At 36.3% G+C, this 18,079-nt stretch overlaps 1 protein-coding gene across 14 annotated transcripts in view; it reads right to left on the reverse strand.

Moving 5' to 3' along the window:
- LOC106172760 (ELAV-like protein 3) overlaps positions 1–18,079 on the reverse strand; it is a 44,628-nt gene that overhangs the window by 13,772 nt on the left and 12,777 nt on the right. For 5 of the 14 annotated variants that reach the window (XM_013553609.3, XM_087001997.1, XM_087001999.1 and 2 more), the window contains one exon: positions 1,163–1,403. In XM_013553609.3, the coding sequence (XP_013409063.1) occupies positions 1,163–1,403 (241 nt within the window). Of the gene's footprint in view, positions 1–1,162; positions 1,404–1,481; positions 1,509–1,581; positions 1,760–5,328; positions 5,353–6,067; positions 6,244–7,009; positions 7,196–8,490; positions 8,950–9,066; positions 9,079–16,924; positions 17,177–18,079 lie in introns of those variants that run through there. The other 9 variants (XM_013553622.2, XM_087002001.1, XM_013553620.2 and 6 more) reach the window with 9 other exon arrangements.

Below are 18,079 nucleotides of genomic sequence, written 5' to 3' on the forward strand. Positions count from 1 at the left end.
CAAATTTTCACAATGTTTTTTTTAATAACTAGATCTTACATAAATATCAAAATGGACTTAAAACATGTTAGTTCTCCAATTTCAGGAGGTTAAGCTAAGCTTAAAATTACTTTTAATGTAACAAGCCCTTGAGTAGAGCACTCTTGTTTTTAACTTCATTAAATTTACAGTGGGCTTTCTACCCTCTTAGCTGACCCAACTGGAGAAATGGCACAAAGCCTAAAACCAAATTTTTATTCAGACCAAAAGAGTGTTTCTTTCTGACCACCCCCTCCCCTCCAATCCTATGGGCCTGCCTTGCAAATGTGATATATGCCAGACACAATTACCTGTACTTGAAACAGCTATAGATAGCTACTCATTAAATCGCACCTAGTTGATAGCCACTGATTAAGACATACTTATAATTTATAGCTAAGTCTGTAAAAACTTTCTCTGAGGATTATGAGATTTTCCATAAATCATCTTACATCATTTTGTGAAAGGTTGTTCAAGCTAGGTATGCCGCAAACGTTGTTAAAGATTAATTCTAAACAGATGTTAAGAACGGAAAGCAGTTCCCTCAGCCAGTGTATCTGCAGCATGGATAAACACAGACATAGTGCACATACTAGCTGCTGGTGATAAATGCTTTTACCTGGAGGTTTCTGTTTAGAGACTTTGCTCACATCCTACTTTAATGATAATATATGTCTCTCTCACTTGAGCTGGACTGAAGATGCCAGCTTTAAGACAAACTTCTGAGCCCAAACTTCTTGCAATTTTCCAAGAAATTTCACAGAGATAATAATAAATGAATCAGGTTGAGTGATAAGAGCATCAAGATCTGATTTTCAAGGACACTGTAGGAGCTGACAAACCAAACAGCCAAAGTTCAATATAAAATTCAAATTTTGTGAACACAAGTTGTGGCCAATGTAATCTGATGGCTAGAATCTCACTTTTCACCCCCTTTCAATGCCTTGAATTTCCACTTCATACATCTAAAATTGGCAAAGTGCACTCAGTTATATAAACATCTGTAATGTATTTTGACGCTCAGAAAAGAAAGAAAAAATGGTGTACCCTAGGGGAAAAAATAAAGAAGCCTTTACAGCTTTCCAGTGCCAAATTTACCCAAAGTTAATACACATGGAACAACCCCTACTGAACTCCGACTTACCTGTCGTTTTGTCTCTGATAAGTTTACAACTCTCGACTTCTCCAATGCTTGAAAACAAGGATCTGATCTCTTCTTGTGTCATTGTCTGTGGTAAATAGTTGACAATCAGATTGGTTCGACTGTCATCTATGGAGCCTGTCATGATGGGGGAATGACTGCCGCTGAGGTTGCCGTTCTGTTGAACCTGTACCATATTCTGACCACCGTTCTCCATTGGTCCTTCTTGCTGTGATCCAGTAATCTGAAATGGGGAAAGAATTGTTTGGGTAAAGCTAAATTAAATTAACGTAAACAGTCTTAACATTTTTTTAATGTTTACCTCACGTCCCATATTTTCAGGTTAAACGTGATAAGCCAGAAGTTGGGTAAGAGAAGAAATATCCACGACTCCAGTAGAGAACAGTTAAGAGTGTACAAACATGCACAGGGATCCCGGCCGTTTGCGTGGTTTGAGTCATAGCTGCTGGCATGGTTTGGTAATCCGTTTTGAGAAGGTAAACTACACTCATGGAATCTCTGGGCCAGTTTAACTGAGTTGTAGGACCCACACTCGCCCCTGCTAGCCCCACATCTACACCGCTCTGCATTTTAATGCAATGTGACCATCTGCTAGTTGTAAACCAATTTACCACATTAGAGGATCTGCCAATGAGGTGCTGGCAACCAGAATTTAATGTAGCCTACCAGAAAGGAAGGTTCACCATCTGTTCCCAACAGCCACAGTAGGGTTAAAACTCTGTCTACCACCCATTGCAACCATTCTTAAACAATCCAAAGATATTGATTGGCATATTTCTGGAACTGGAGTTCCTTGCATCAGTGCATTGTGATGAGCAGCAGGGAAGCTCCTGGGGCTATGGACATTGATCTCTCACTATCAAACACAGCAAGAAATATTGGATAAGGGATTTCTTAGAGACTAGACCTATAAGACTGCTACCAAGGAGGCCTGCTCTTTTCTCACACTCCAATTATTACTGGTGCAGAAATACACTGATGTTCAATTAACTGATCAGAGTTCTGTAGCAAAGAAGATAAGAAATTCCATTTACTTTGGACATAAGACTTGGGACCTAATATGGTAATTATAACAATCTTCATTAGGAAAAACCAGCTGTACCTTCTTCTTTATATTTCCCTAGTCACATATTGCCAAATAAGAAAAAAAAAAACCCATCAAACCTGCACCTACAGTTCAAACTGAAATATTTCCAGAATACTCTCTTGGGTTTCTACGATGTTATTTCATTTTTTTTTTTTTTTCAATTGTAAAGGTTTTTACTAAAAAATAATAAAAAGACCTTAAAATACAACATTTGATATCACCCCATGGAGTTGAAATATTGGCTGCCTAATATGAAGAGAAATGTTAGAGAGAAGCAAGGACATTGATGTGATTCACAAGGATTCAGTCAATTTGTAACTTTACATGGCCCATCAAAACAGACTTCCAGCTAAGAGAATGTTAAGTCTTTTGGAAATCACACCCTCACGTCTCTTCAAATCAAACTCTCCCAATAGCTGGGATTTCACTCCACTGCCCACTAAATATTCTCTCGAATGACTTTCTATTTGATATAATCTGAATCTGTGGGCAATTTGGAATTTTTGAAGAATAAGAAGCAAAAGAGCCATGCAGTATTGATCAATCAATTGATCTAAAACTTCATTTTAAAGCCACCAAATCAATAGTGTTCACAAAACAACATCAGTGTGTGCTGTTATTGAATTTCTCCACCCATTCCTTTGACGTCATCTGCTTATTCTACTTCTTAATCAAACTTAATCAGGCAAATGTGAAACTGCCAGAAATGCAGTTACAGTGTTAGGCAATTTTAGTAATTGCCCTCACATCTGTGCAAGCACAATTCTTCCACTTCAACATGGAGAGTGGTCCTATTGACATCATCGGTTGAACATCTCTTCACTATTAAACTGTCATAAGAGGTGCTACATATGCTAAAATATTCACAATGGGCAGAGTTAGTTCATCAATAAAATGATTTCCTGCTGAATATGATGTCTTATGCTGATAGCTCTGAATGGCGACTTAAGAATTATATACAGTATACCAGTTGAGTATACCAATTTTTCATCAAAAGATTTATGAGAAAAAACACAAAATGAAACAGAAGTCTGAAGATGACTAAATATGTGGATTGACATACCAGTGGAAAGACAATTACCTTAGTAGATGATGCAGATCTCATTACAGCAAACAGTCTTTACTTCTTGATAAATAATAAATAGGAGCCGCAGCAAGCTGTCAAGTAACATCTTAGACCCTCATGTAAAATGAGTTTCAGATGCAGTACAAAGCCATGATGGTATTATTATAACAATCTGCATTTCTAATTGCACAATTCAGCAATCTGCTTGTATGTAGAGAATTTCTTCGTCTATTTGTCTAATGGTCCACATACGCAATCAATACTAAAACCGACGGTTATGCAGTATTGATCTGTATGCATTAAAAGGGAAGAAAACCGCCAACAAACCTACAAAAATGCTAAGACCATTCCCTGCTTTTATTCCTCCAACTAATCTTAGGGAGACTAATTCAGTGTTATCCTTAATTAAATTCCATCTACTATAAATAATCTGAACAGCACAGCTATAAACTGTTAATGTGGATAATCAAATTATAAGCTCAATTCCACTGTAGCAGCCATCTGTGGGTCACATGCACAGAACATCTGCCTGAATCAGACACCTTCATTTTTCTTACTTCAAAGTCATTCATAGTCATAGAAAAAGAGAATCATCTGCAAGATAATCAATACTCTGCAAAAAGGATCAACTTCTTTACAGTTCCCCAAGCAATAGAAAAGCCAGTTAATTATAATTTAAGTTATGAACATGTATTGACTATGGTACCTGATATACCATACACCAAGCCATGCTTAATGGCAATTTATCTTTCTCTTCCACCTTTTGTCATTATTTAACACGTGTAATACATGATCATGGGACACTCCTTAACACCCATTACCAAACTTTACTATTTGCTAATCTAAACAAATGCTCTGTCTAGATTACATTTACCTTGAAGCAGGACCTTTAGAATCAGAGATAGGTTGGCCATCAAACAACAGTTTTGGTGCTTCAGCCCATTTGTTTATGTACCTGGGATTAGAAACATTTAGGTGCTGGATGCATAAACCTTTCACATCACATAGACATGCCCATCTATTTCTAGGAAGATGAATACCACGAATTAAGTATGACATCATGCAGCAGTCACTTTCTATGGCACTTTCTTCAACACAAGATGCCTACTATTTTCATTTTATAAACACCACAATACAGTGCCCAACAAAAAGGTTTTTTTTCCCAGAACTGCCTCTGTCATATACATACCTATACCACTACAGACCTTCAAAAGGAAAAATGCACTGGCACCGAATCATGCTCCAGGCAGATCCTTTTCTTATTAACCTTAAAAATATTTTCGGATATCTAAAATGCTGCCTTATATATTTGTATATATGTAAATATGCATAATTTTTTACAAATGGTTTAAATTTACAGCTATTCCAATTTCCTGCTAAGCAGACCTCCCAAATGACAAAACCATATGTTTCAGGTCACAAGGTGTGAGAGGGGCATCACAACAGAATGACAGCTTAGATTAACAACTTCAAATAGACCTATACTTCCTAAAAAGGATATATTACGTTTGAAATTTCATCCAAGTACATAAAATAAGTTCCTTAAATGTTATTTTTCAGTACTTTTTCACTTTGAAATTGCAAAAATACTGCAATGAAATACATAATCATTAATATATCAGTATATCTACTGTTATTCTATTTCCAAGCCAGCATGGAACATTTAGGCAATACAAGAACACTTAAGCAATTTAAGAGCTTTATCATAAATATGATTTACAAAAAAAAAAAATAATAATAATCTACCTCTATAAACCACAGTATCATATTCATATCCACTGTACATTACCAGCCTTAACCTTAAACATATTAACATTCAAGTTTTACTTGACAGCTTAAGTGGGTGGAAATCCACCAAGCCTAATAAATGCAACCTAGATAATCAGGAACAATAAAATGCTATTGTCATCAGCCTAGCCAAACACTTAGCTTAATTGACTTACTTGGATCACAATAATTTGGCCCTGAAGAATAATACAACATAATACTACCTACCAAAGCAAGGTTACATATGTCGGAGGCCAACTGAAGCCAGCTATGCTATGAGCTCTCCAATATTTCACTGTATGTTAATTGTCTTGGCTCTAAATAATTGATGATCTTCTGAATATTTGATATTTGCAGGCCTATATTGACATGGAGGCCTGTTATTGAATTTGTTATTTCTTGGACTATAAAGCGCTTACCGCCAATTTACAAAGAATACAAGACAGCTCACTGAAGTATACTGCACAATGGCCTTTGTGCTACCGTTGGGATATCCGAGCCACCAAATTGTTCAAGCAAGCCTGGTTTGGTTAATTTTAGACACTGGTTACACGAAGCTGTCAAACTGACGACAAACCTTGGTATTTTCATAGATAAGCATTTAACACTACACCTTTAACTGTGTTAAGACCAATTTTCAAACAAATTATGTGATATATGCATTAAGGACAGCTTAAAGGTGGGACCAACTGCATCATCAAAATGAATATTTTAAGCAACAATATTAAACACTGCCTACTATCACTGTACTAAATGGCATGCACAGTAGTCCAGACAGCCCACGATCAGAATTCTGTACAACTGAAATCAATCAATTAACACGTTTACACCTTCCACGGGCCAGAGCAGGAAATAAGCCATTGAATAGGCAACAGGGATAAGCCGTACTAAACATAAGAAATTAAATGAAAATAAATATTAAGATAACATATTCACAAATAACATAAAAACAAAAGAACTACAATACCTGCATCATGGAAACTTAAAAAGCACGTCAAAAAATAAGCCTGGCTGGCAAAGAAAGCAGTACACAATGGTGTATATGTAGCCACGTGCAGTTCGTGTGCACAGATGTGAGGAGTCTGTCAGAATGACACATAAATACAAGCCAAGGGAGCTCAAATAACCTTGCCTGCTTCTTTGTTTGAGAAGTGGAAACCTTGAATTAACCAATCAGCAGCCATCTTTTCATACCCGCCCCTTTGACAACAATCTCAGGAGGTTTAGAAATGAGCCATCATGTCAGAACAAAAGGGGGAGACAGACTGTCAGCAATTTTAAAGCATTCAGCTTAACCATGGCATTGTGAGTGAAGAACAAAACTTTGAAATGCGGCAAATTTTCTATCAGTTCAATTGACCACGCTGCTTCATTTGTTTTGAGAATAGATGTAGTTTGATGACAAAACAGATCAATAAGCCCACAAATGTAAACTCCATAATGAGCCTGCCTTCTGATCGATCATGGGGCAACTTTGACCAGAGTTAGTCAATTTTCCTCTCTTTCTTTCACACGGAATAATGTTTAGACAGTAGAATGACAACTAGGACTTATGGGCAACTCTCACACCAAGTTCCCTTGCATACAGCACCAAAGAGGTTTTATTCCTCTGCAGCAGAACTATTGATCATTATTGATTATAAAGCTCTCCTTCAGCAAAAACACTATTTCTGGGATTTTGGTAATGAATACAGAAAATTGCAAATTTATCTGCGGGTTGCAGGCAGACCAGAGGAGAAGTCATCAATTTCTTTTCTTTAAATCCCAAAAGGGCCATTCAATGCCCTTGAGAACAGTCAATGAAATGTCAAAACCACGCCAACTGCCAGACCAAATGGGAAAACAATTTCCAGGAGAGTCAGGCCTACTTTTTGAAACAACAAACTGTAATTTCTGGCTGATGGCTTACATCAACTACAAGATATTGTGTTTTCATTCTCTCAACATTATCTGAAATTTTCTGCATGTCCAAACTTCTCCCAAGAGCATCTGATATGGAATCTTCATTACCAACAGTCTTATGTCGGTGAGCTCCATAGGCTGTGTAGCGTGGTCTGTTATTAAAGTACTAGGTTGCTCTTGCTCAGAGTTCTCGCTGCAAAAGTTTTTCAATTTCTTGTTTATAGTGTATGAATTTGACATCATATATTTATATTTAAGTATTTAAAACTATTCATTAAACTCAATCTCAGTATGCAAAACAGACATTTTTAAATAAACCATCTTAAATCCAGTTTACCCTATCATTTAGGTAGAAAAATGTATTGTTCTTGAGGAAACAATGTAACTTCAAATTATACCGTCCCTTCAACAAATATTAAAATTAATTTAATTATTAATTACAAATGTAAAAATATCCTCAATATTTGGATTTCCTTTCTCAAAACAGATATTTGGTTTTTCAATGTAACTCCCAAACTCCCTCTATACGATTCTTTTCTTTTTTCCAACCTTGCACCTGACAATTAATTGTATAGAGCACTCAGATTAAATGTGGAAAACTACTGTGTCAGTGCACTAACCTAAGATGAGATATTAATGCTGTCAGGACAAGACAGACCCGTGTTAACAATAATGTAAATTGTTGATATGTCTGTGGATGTACTGACTTTCCACTATGTAATAAAAATAAAAATATATTCTAGGAGAACAATTTCATTTGTCAATTTTCATATTTAGACACTATGCTGCCCAAGCTGTAGGCCTTGGCTGATTGTCCACATGTCAACCAGTGCAAAAAATTGTAGTGGCAATACTGTTAATCATATTAATGAAGGATTTGTAGCACCTACTTTCAAAATTGTAATTTACCAATCCCCACAACATAAACATAAATGGCAAAAACTACAATTTGGAGTTAAAAATTAAACATTCATTGGAGAAATTTCAAGCCTTTGGAAATGCTAAATGCACTGCTTTAAAATGTCAGTCGATACTATTTTACAAAATTATAATTTGTATCAGTTTTTCAGTAAATTAGTAATAAACAACATTCAAGGCGCACTCCTATTTCATTTCAAATATTATAATTCATGAATGGATGAGATATTACAGGTATAATATACTTCCATTTGTCCGTCAGGTATAACGCACATGTTGAAGGGGGTGTGTATCCGTTTACCACGGCACGAGCGAGCTGTCAAAACAGCGTACTGTTAACAAAAGCCGTACAAAGGCGGTCCCTCCGTCTAACAGACCCGAGTACCAATTTTTGACCACGTGAATGAAAGCACTAATCTTTTCAAATGCTGCGTGGTTTAAAACTTCACAAATATAGGTTCAATCTAAGCGACACACATCTGCCCACTTGTAACTCAATGTGACAGCAAAAAATCGAATTTTATATAATGTAACGTATACTATAATTTCTGAAAACACGTGTCAACTTACCTGTTAGAAAAATGAGCAAATTATTCCCTTAATCTAGATGCAGTAAAAACGGAACACAGGCCAATTAACTGCGACGTCAAACTGAGTCTTTTATGTTCAATTTTCTCTAATTTCGTTGCTACCGCAAGGTGACTTTTCCAGACTGCGTGTCTCGAATGCTGGACGCGAGGATTCCGGACGTCCCAGGATATACTCAGAAAAAGTCTACGTTAACAGACTAACTAAAACCCGGGTTAGGCAAATACTCACAAGAAAACTTTAAACATTAACGCCAAAAATAAGAAAAAGAAGAAAACTGCGACAAATAAATTACTTCGAAGTCCTACAACCAGAAATCAATGTTCTCGCTCCTCGTGCATGGAACCAAATAGCACAAGCACCTGCTGACCGAAGTTCATTTACTATGAATCACTCCGCACAACGAATGTTGGGCTTCCATCTTGAACAACACAAAATACGTTCAATTCGATGCAATACAGCATATTTTATTAGCAAATTGATAAACAATTAAAAATCAAAAAAGACAATGTTGCGTTAATCTCATTGCAAAAGACAGAGCACTAACTCTGGCACTACCTCTCTGGGTGGAATGTGTGACGATGTAGTGTGTTAGATGAGATTATTTTATATTGCTACCGGTAGATGTCTCTGTAAGTAAAGTGTTGTCCGGTGTGCAAGTTTGAATCTCTCCCGTGATTGGTAACCTAAAGGTAAAACTGTTCACTGTATAGTTGGTTCTGATTGGTAAACGTGTACTATCTGAACTTGTATATAAGGTGTAACGTGAAATAAATCGATCTCTTTGGCTTCTTTGCGGCTGACTTTGCAGCTCTCTTGGTTCTTTTGGTCCTTCTTTGCGGATCTTTGAGACTCTCTCTGTGCTTATACTCTGAGACACCAGTAAGTACATTGTTATTTGTACCTTCATAAGGCACTCGGCCGCGAAGGCGTAACAATTGGCGCAGTCGACAGGATAGAGTTTGTGTTGCTTATTAATTGACAGGATAGAATTTTGTGAAGCTAACGTTATTAGAGGATAAAATTTGTGTAGCATATGTTGTTAAATTGACAGGATTCAATTTGTGTAGCTAACGTTGTCAATTTACGGGATAGAATTTGTGTAGCTTGTGTAGTTAGAGGATAGAATTGGTAGTTATTAGTGATATTGGAATTTTTGAAAAGCTTTGTGTATGACTGAGTGAGAGTTGGAAAGGTAGTGACACGTGTTAGTCGGGACTTGTTGCAAGACGCGAACTAGTCGGAACATATTGCAGTGATATTTCAATTACAGTGTTGTTTGATACTCGCGGCAATTCAGTAAATATTGTCAAAGTAGTATACATTTTAGTAGTTTAGAGATATTTTGTATTAATTTTCTGTTGTGATACTACAACTGCAGAGACACTGCGGACCACTTGTACTGAGTAGTAGTCGGAAAAACCACGTGTAGTGAGTAGTAGTCGGAAAGACCACGTGTATTTACAGGCCCGTGCGTGTAGAGCCTTATGTTGTAATTAGAATACAGAACATTATTTAGTGAGTTTATTTACAAAGAAAAGCATTTATTTACAATAAAGGTTTCAAATTTGTGTTTTTCACTGACTTGCCGAATGAGGGAGTGAGTGTGAATTGTTTATTGTATATTTTTATCAATATTGCAATAGCATATATTGATAGAGTACTATTCTACCTTGTTCGTCTGTGTTGAAAGTGTTTCATCATAGGTGTACATGTGAGTAGGTTGAATAGTGTGAGAAATTTGTTTGTATTTACTGTGAAGTTTAGTAGTGGCTTTTTGCTGAAACTTTCTTCAAACAGTAAAGTGTGGTAGTGGTGAAAGTATTTTATTGTGTAGTTTTTGTGGCACAGCTGCATTGCTATTATCAATAAAATTGTGTAATAGGTTGTGGGAAACTAGAAGTGAAAATGGCGTCGGGTAATGTAGAAAGCAGTGTTGTGTTGAATGTGCAGACAGCGTCTGAGACAGAATTGAAAAATTTGAAAGGAATTGGTCCAGTGAAAGCTCATAGATTGGTGTCTTTGAGAAATCAAAAAGGAAAATTGCTGTTGAGTGATTTGGAAGAAATTACTGGTATTAGTGTAGCAGAATGGCAGAAATGGGAAAAGAAGGGTAATGTGATTCTGGGTGTAATGGAAGAAAAAGATGAAGGTTCAAAAGTTGGAGATGAGAAAAAGGAAGAGAGTGTGAATTGGGAAGAAAAGTATAGAAAGTTGATGGAACGATTGAAGGTACAAAATGAAATGATAATAAATCTTCGAGATGAGGTTGAAGAAGCGGGAGAAAAGATGGAATTTTTATCAAGTGAATTGGAGATAAATGATGCTAAAGTGAAAAAGTTGGAAAATGAAAAGAGTGAATGGGAAAAAGAGAAATATGCTTTGGAAAATGAAAAGTATAGTTTGGAAAATGAGAAGTGTGATTTGAAAAATGAAAATGATATGTTGAAAGAAAGAAATGTGAAAATTCAGAGTGAGTTAGGAAAAACTAAACAAGTGTTGATGAAAAAAGAAATGGAAATGGAAGAAGAGTGTAGAGAGTATTCCACAAAAGAAATGATGTTACATGCTCAGGTTGAAACACAAAACGAATTGTTGAGAAAACGTGTAGAAAGTTTGCAGAAGTGTGAAATTGAGAAAATGGATTTGAAATTGCAATTGGATGAAATGACAGCACGTCATGATCATTTGCAAACTCAGTATGAAAGAATGCATTTACAACAGGATTTAGAAAAAATTCCAAGGCCAACTCCTAGAAATATTAAAACTAGTATATCCACACCTGCACCTAGAAGTAGTAAAAAGAAAAGTTTGGAAACCCCTGTGAAAAAACCAATACTGAAACTAGCAGAGAGTGAAAGTGATAGTGAAAGCGAAAGTGAAAGTGAATCTGAATTTGAACAGAAAAGAGTTCCTTTAGTTGAAAGAGAAAAAGGACCTGTTCATAAAATGCCTAGTTTTAGTGGGAATGGAAGAGAAAATTGGGAAGCTTTTGTATTTAAGTTTGAAGGAATGGCAGAAAGATATGGTTGGAATGATAAAAGAAAAACTAGCAGAATGATTGAATGTTTGGAAGACAGAGCTCTTGAGTATGCGGTAGAGTTTGGAAACTGCAAATATAAACGTTTGAAAGAAGTGATGTCAAAACGTTTTAGTATGAAAGAGTCTGCTTCATCTGCACGCAGAGCACTTCAATCAATGAGGCAGGGTGAAAGTGAATCTTTGCAAGATTTTTCTCATCGTGTGTTCATGGCATCTAGAGAGGGATATGCAGAAGGTGGTGAAGGAATAGCTGTGGATTCATTTTTGAGAGGGTGTCGTGACAAAGAATCTGCAAAATTGGCTATGGATAAAGAGCCTAAAGATTTATTTGAAGCTTTAGAGTTTGTGAAAGTTGCAAACAATAACTTCAAAGCTGTGTATGGTACAGGTGGGAGAAATGTGCATATTAGACAAGTTGGAATGTCTGATCAGAGTGTGGAGAATGGAAGTGGAAATCAATTACTCTACAACATGCAAAAAACCATGTCTGCAATGTGTGATCAGATGAAAAGAATGAATGACGCATGGGTGTCACCGTCAAATTCTCAGAGAAATTCTGGTAGAATGGTAAAGTCGCCCCAGAATGGAAACATAAATCAAAGTAGAGGGGGTCCACCACAATGTTTTAAATGTGGAGAAAGAGGTCATGTTCAGAGGGATTGTAAGAATGAAATTGTAGAACATCCACCTAATCCCAATGTTAATAAAAATGCCAGCCCAAGTTCTATTTTGATTTGTCATAAATGTGGACAGAGAGGTCACATTCAAACAAATTGCCCTCAAAATAGAGAAATACCAAAGAATCCTCCTCCTGGTGCAAGAAATTCGGTAAACTAGAACGGGACGAATTGACCGACCGGATTTCGGATCCCTTACTTCATGTTGAAGGTCGGATTATGGATAGTGGAAATGTGAAAATGATGAATGTTGGAGATTTAGTGGGAGAAAATTTTGTGATTCCTGTTAGTGTAGGTGGTGTGAAAACATTAGCAGTTGTGGATACGGCAGCTCAATTTACTATCGTAAATAAAAGATTTTATAGTAAATTGCAGGGTGTGCCTGAGTTTTGTGAGACTCTGAAATTAATGCTTGCTGGAAAAAATGCATTTATGATGGGTCATAGAGTAGAAAATTTGAGTATTGAGATAGATGGGATAGAATATAAAGAAAATGTGTATGTTGCAGATTTGCAAGAAGGAATTGATATGTTGTTGGGATTGAAGTTTTTGAAGGAGAGAAATTGTGTGGTGAATTTAGTTGATCAAACATTGATCATTGGAGAAAAATGTGTGCAAGGAAGCATAGAAGTTGAAGGTGACTCTGATTTGAGTAAAGTGAATGATGAGACAGAAGCTAAAAGTGATGAGAAATGTGTTGATGAAATGGAGAAAGAAGTTGAAATTTGTGAAAATATGGTGAGAACGAAAAAGAGAATAGTAGTTCCTCCATTGACGGTGATGAGAATTTCTGTTTGTGCAGATTATGAGTTAGAGAAAAAGAAAGAGTACGTGATAGAACCTTGTGTTGATAGACAAGTGTTGGTATCTTGTGCATTAGTTAAAGGTGATGATGTTGTTCCTATAGAGATAGTGAATGATGGAGAAAGAAATGCTGTTTTGAAAGCAGGTAGTGTGTTAGGTGTTATTAAGGAAGTTGAGACAGTTGATTCTGAAGTGAGATGTGAAGATGTAGATGGAAAAGCTAGGGTGTCTGTTGTGAATAAAGCTGAAATGAAGTTGAAAATAGATGAAAATATGGATAAAGAAGTGATGAGAAGTTTGAAAAGAGATTTGCCTGAACATTTGCAAGATTTATTTGAAAGATCAAGTGAGGAGCTTGATTCAAATGAAATGGTTGCATTGTGTGAAACTTTGAGAGATTATGAAGATGTATTTGCAAAGCATGATCTTGATTTAGGGTGCATGAAAGGTGTTAAACATACTATTAACACTGGTATTGCAGCTCCTGTGAAACAGAAATTGCGTAGAACTCCATTGGGAATGGAAGGAGAAGAGAGAAAGATGCTTGAAAAGTTGTTAGCTTCTGATGTTATTCAGCCATCAAATTCTGAATGGGCTTCTCCACCAGTATTGATAAGAAAGAAAGATGGAAGTGTTAGATGGTGTGTGGATTATAGGGAATTAAATAGGAAAACTATCAAAGATTCTTATCCTATTCCAAACATTGGTGATTGTTTAGATTGTTTGGCTGGAAATCAATTTTTGAGTTTGATTGATATGGCTCAAGGATATTTTCAAATTGAGATTGATGAGAAAGATAGAAATAAAACTGCTTTTATCACCAGATATGGTCTGTATGAGCATAAGAGAATGGCTATGGGACTTACCAATTCTCCTGCAAGTTTTTCTAGAGCAATGCAGTTAGTATTGAGAGGTTTGACTTGGGAGAAAGTGTTAGTGTATCTGGATGATATTACAGTGTTGGGAAAGAATTTTGAAGATCATCTTAAGAATTTGAAAGAGGTTTTGGAGAGATTGCGTTCTTACAACTTGAAGTTAAAGCCTAAGAAATGTTTTCTTTTCCAAACAAAGTGTGAATTCTTAGGAAAGTCAATCAGTAGAGAAGGTGTTGGTATAACTGAGAGTAAGATTGAGTGTGTTAGAAAGTGGCCAGTACCTACAAACAAAAAGGAAGTTGAAACGTTTCTTGGTTTCATCAATTATCATAGAGATCATATTCCTCAATTTGCTGAGAAAACTGCTTGTTTGTATGAGTTGACAGGGAATAAAAGTGTTTTCATTTGGTCAGATGAACATCAAATAGCATTTGAAAGTTTAAAACAAGAGTTAACAACTGCCCCTTGTTTAGCCTTTCCTTTGTCTGAAGGTGAATTTATACTTGATACAGATGCATCATATTCATGTATAGGAGCAGAACTTTCACAGATACAACATGGTGAAGAGAAGGTTATTGCTTATGGAAGTAAAATTATGTCACCTATACAGCGGCGTTATTGTACAACTAGAAAAGAGCTCTTGGCTGTTGTAAACTTCTGTAGACAATATAGACATTATTTGTTGGGAAGAAAGTTCAGAATCCGAACAGATCATCATAGTTTAGTGTGGTTGTTAGGATTTAAAAACCCAGATGGTCAGTTAGCAAGATGGTTAGAAGAATTATCTCAGTATAATTTTACCATTGAACATAGACCAGGAAAGAAGCATGGAAATGCAGATGCATTATCAAGAATACCTTTAGCTATAAAAGAATGTGATTGCTATAAGGTAGGAGTGAAATTGAGTGACTTACCCTGTGGAGGATGTCATTATTGTCAGAAAGTACATAAAAATTGGTCAAGGTTTGAGACTGATGTGAATGATGTAATTCCTCTGGGAAATAAGAAATCGAATGATAATGTAGTTGAATCGAATGCAGTTGGTGATATGAAGAATGAAACAAATTGTGAGAAATTGAGTTCAGTTTTGATGTGTCAGAGGGCTGATACAAATGATAAAACTGACAAGAATGAAAGAGATGAATTATGCAATTGGTTGAAAGGATATGATTTGAAAAAATTGCAGAGAAAAGATGCAGATTTGAAAATAATCATAAGTTGGTTAGAAAATGGTGAACCTAAAGAATCAGAGTTGTATTTGTGTAGTATGGCAGTGAAAGGATTATGGAATTGCAAAGAGCAATTGATTCTTTTAAATGATGTGTTATATTACAAATGGGAAAAGAAATAAGATAGACATTTGTGTTTAATTGTACCATAAGATTTGGTCAATGAAGTTTTTTTTTTTTTTTTATTTGAATTTGCGTCTTATTTGAATAATATGTGTACATAGTGAATGCGGCAAGGCTGTAATACTATGTTAATAATGTAAAATTATGTTCGTAATGTAATATGTTAATATTCATTTGAAAGAAAAGCTCATTATCATGTATATTCATTCAAGAAAATAAACCATTGTATAAGTTTATTTCAGATATGGATGATCTAGACATGTTAGATGAAGCATGTTTTGTCCCGGATTATGATGACACTGATTTGGTGGAAGATCCTACTGTCTTAATTGGTGAAGAGGGGGAGGAAGTTACCCACTCAAAGTGCAGAGGGGAGAAACGGAGGAAAGAAGTTCAGTGTGGTTTGTGTCTGGTGTCCAGTGCTGACCTAAGTAGACATCTTGGACGTCATGTGAAATCTGTTCATTTGCCATGGTATATGACTCCAGGATTGGTGTGCTGGTATTGCAGATCGATGGAAAAGGACAATTCGCTTTTGCGTAAACGTCATGGTGATGTTCATTCGTGTGGAACTGGTGAATTCGAGAAAAAAACTGTGGATCCAGTTGGTGAATGGATTTATACATTTCCTGATATTAACATTAAATATGAGAAATATATGGGAGCTGATGGACTATGTGAAAAGTGAAGGACTAGTAATGTTGCCAGATAACTGTTCCAAGGAGGACATTGACTTTGTAAAAATATACATTCATGGAAATGGAATGGAGCCTAAGACTGAGATTCTAAATTCTTGGTTGACTTTGTCTCACTGGAGAACTTTGTATCATCTGTTACAAAAACTTTCATCAGAGGATCGTGAACTCTGTAGTCATTGGTATCGGCGGATGGAATTTACTTTGCTACATGGATGAAAAATGAACTATATAATGATTTTGACATTTCACATTGACATTGTTATCATTAATAATGTTGTTTTGAGCAACTTTGAGTTAAAATCACTTTGTATGCTTTTAAAGTTGATTTAAAGTGATAATGGATTTAAAACTTTGTTTTGCATTCCTAAGGATGAACATTTATGCTGAGAGATGGACTTGATTGACTTTGCTTGTGTTAAAAGTTAAATGTTGAATCTTGGCATAACAAGAATGAACTTATTTGCATTATTTGCTTATTTTAAATATAAAGTAAGATTTCAGTTGTTATATTTGTTGAATTGTAGTAATTGTTAGTTTAACAATTTAAAGTAATGGTTTATATTGTAATAATAGGGGGGAGTTTTGTTCGTCAAAAGGGGGGAGAGTGTGACGATGTAGTGTGTTAGATGAGATTATTTTATATTGCTACCGGTAGATGTCTCTGTAAGTAAAGTGTTGTCCGGTGTGCAAGTTTGAATCTCTCCCGTGATTGGTAACCTAAAGGTAAAACTGTTCACTGTATAGTTGGTTCTGATTGGTAAACGTGTACTATCTGAACTTGTATATAAGGTGTAACGTGAAATAAATCGATCTCTTTGGCTTCTTTGCGGCTGACTTTGCAGCTCTCTTGGTTCTTTTGGTCCTTCTTTGCGGATCTTTGAGACTCTCTCTGTGCTTATACTCTGAGACACCAGTAAGTACATTGTTATTTGTACCTTCATAAGGCACTCGGCCGCGAAGGCGTAACAAATGAAACTGCGACATGCGGTGAATTTGACACATCGGCGGGAAGATTTCTTATATATTGAGGGGCATCCGTGCGATAGGTTTCTTGCATGTCATGATAAAAGCACCCCGATTATTCTTGTTGTCCCAACGGATTTGCAAGATCGTAGCCTTTTTCTCCACTTTTTATTTTGTGCATGGCGCAAGGGCTGTCACGATCGCTGGGTCATCACCACTACTACTAGTGTAGTTAGCATTTATCTCGGGCTGGTCGCCCAACACTGACTACTAGTCATTCTACGACACATGTGACATTCCCGTGAAACGTTACGTAATACAATGTGACATAGGACCCTTTCTGACTGGCTGTAAAGACAAAGGACCAAAACACTTGACATATTTGGGGAGGTAAAGCGGGCACTGGCTTATTCAACATGAGAAAATTTTTCTAATAGTGTGTTGGGCGTCAGCTTGTTTCCCCTAGATCTAGGTAACTGTTTTGGGGGAAAATGGGAGAGCAAGGTAACAAACCCCACGGTGAAAAGACATGTAACCTAAGGAGAAAAATTAAATCGTTTATGGGTGTCGGAGGACGGTGGGAGGGGGGGGGGTAACCATTCAAAAAAAGAAAATAGACCTTGCGACGCGGAGACGTTGGGGAGAGGGTCCTCTTATAGCCACCCACTCTTGCTTCCAGCATTATATATAGATGACTGACGTGGTGGGAAAAGGGGGTGGAAGACTAATTCAGTGCACCAGCCCTGACCCCTATAACCATGAAAGGGGACAATAATATTTCATATTTTGATAAAATTTTAGGTAACAGTTTGTCAAATTATTTCGTGAGATTCTATGAAAAAACGGAAATATATGTCGTCCTCAACATTTTTATTACACCATTTTCTAACTATTATTTTCAAGTCTGAAACTCAAAATTAGTTTTTAAAATGAACGTTTTCATTTGGTTTTGCCAGGATGGATTTTTACGTACATTCTGTGTACTTTCAGTTAGTGTAAAAATACTGGTACGCATTTTTTCAGCAGTCGATTTTTAAATTGCAAGGGGCTTTGTATGGCATTGAGAAATTAATGCACACAAATGAAATTAAAACAAAAGCAATGGCAGGTAGAAGAGATTTTAACACTTGTCATAGATCGCACAAGATGGGTAGGTCCCA

Source organism: Lingula anatina, chromosome 1 (assembly GCF_051362555.1).
Source record: "Lingula anatina isolate TDL-2025a chromosome 1, LinAna3.0, whole genome shotgun sequence".
Taxonomy (NCBI): Eukaryota; Metazoa; Brachiopoda; class Lingulata; order Lingulida; family Lingulidae; genus Lingula; species Lingula anatina.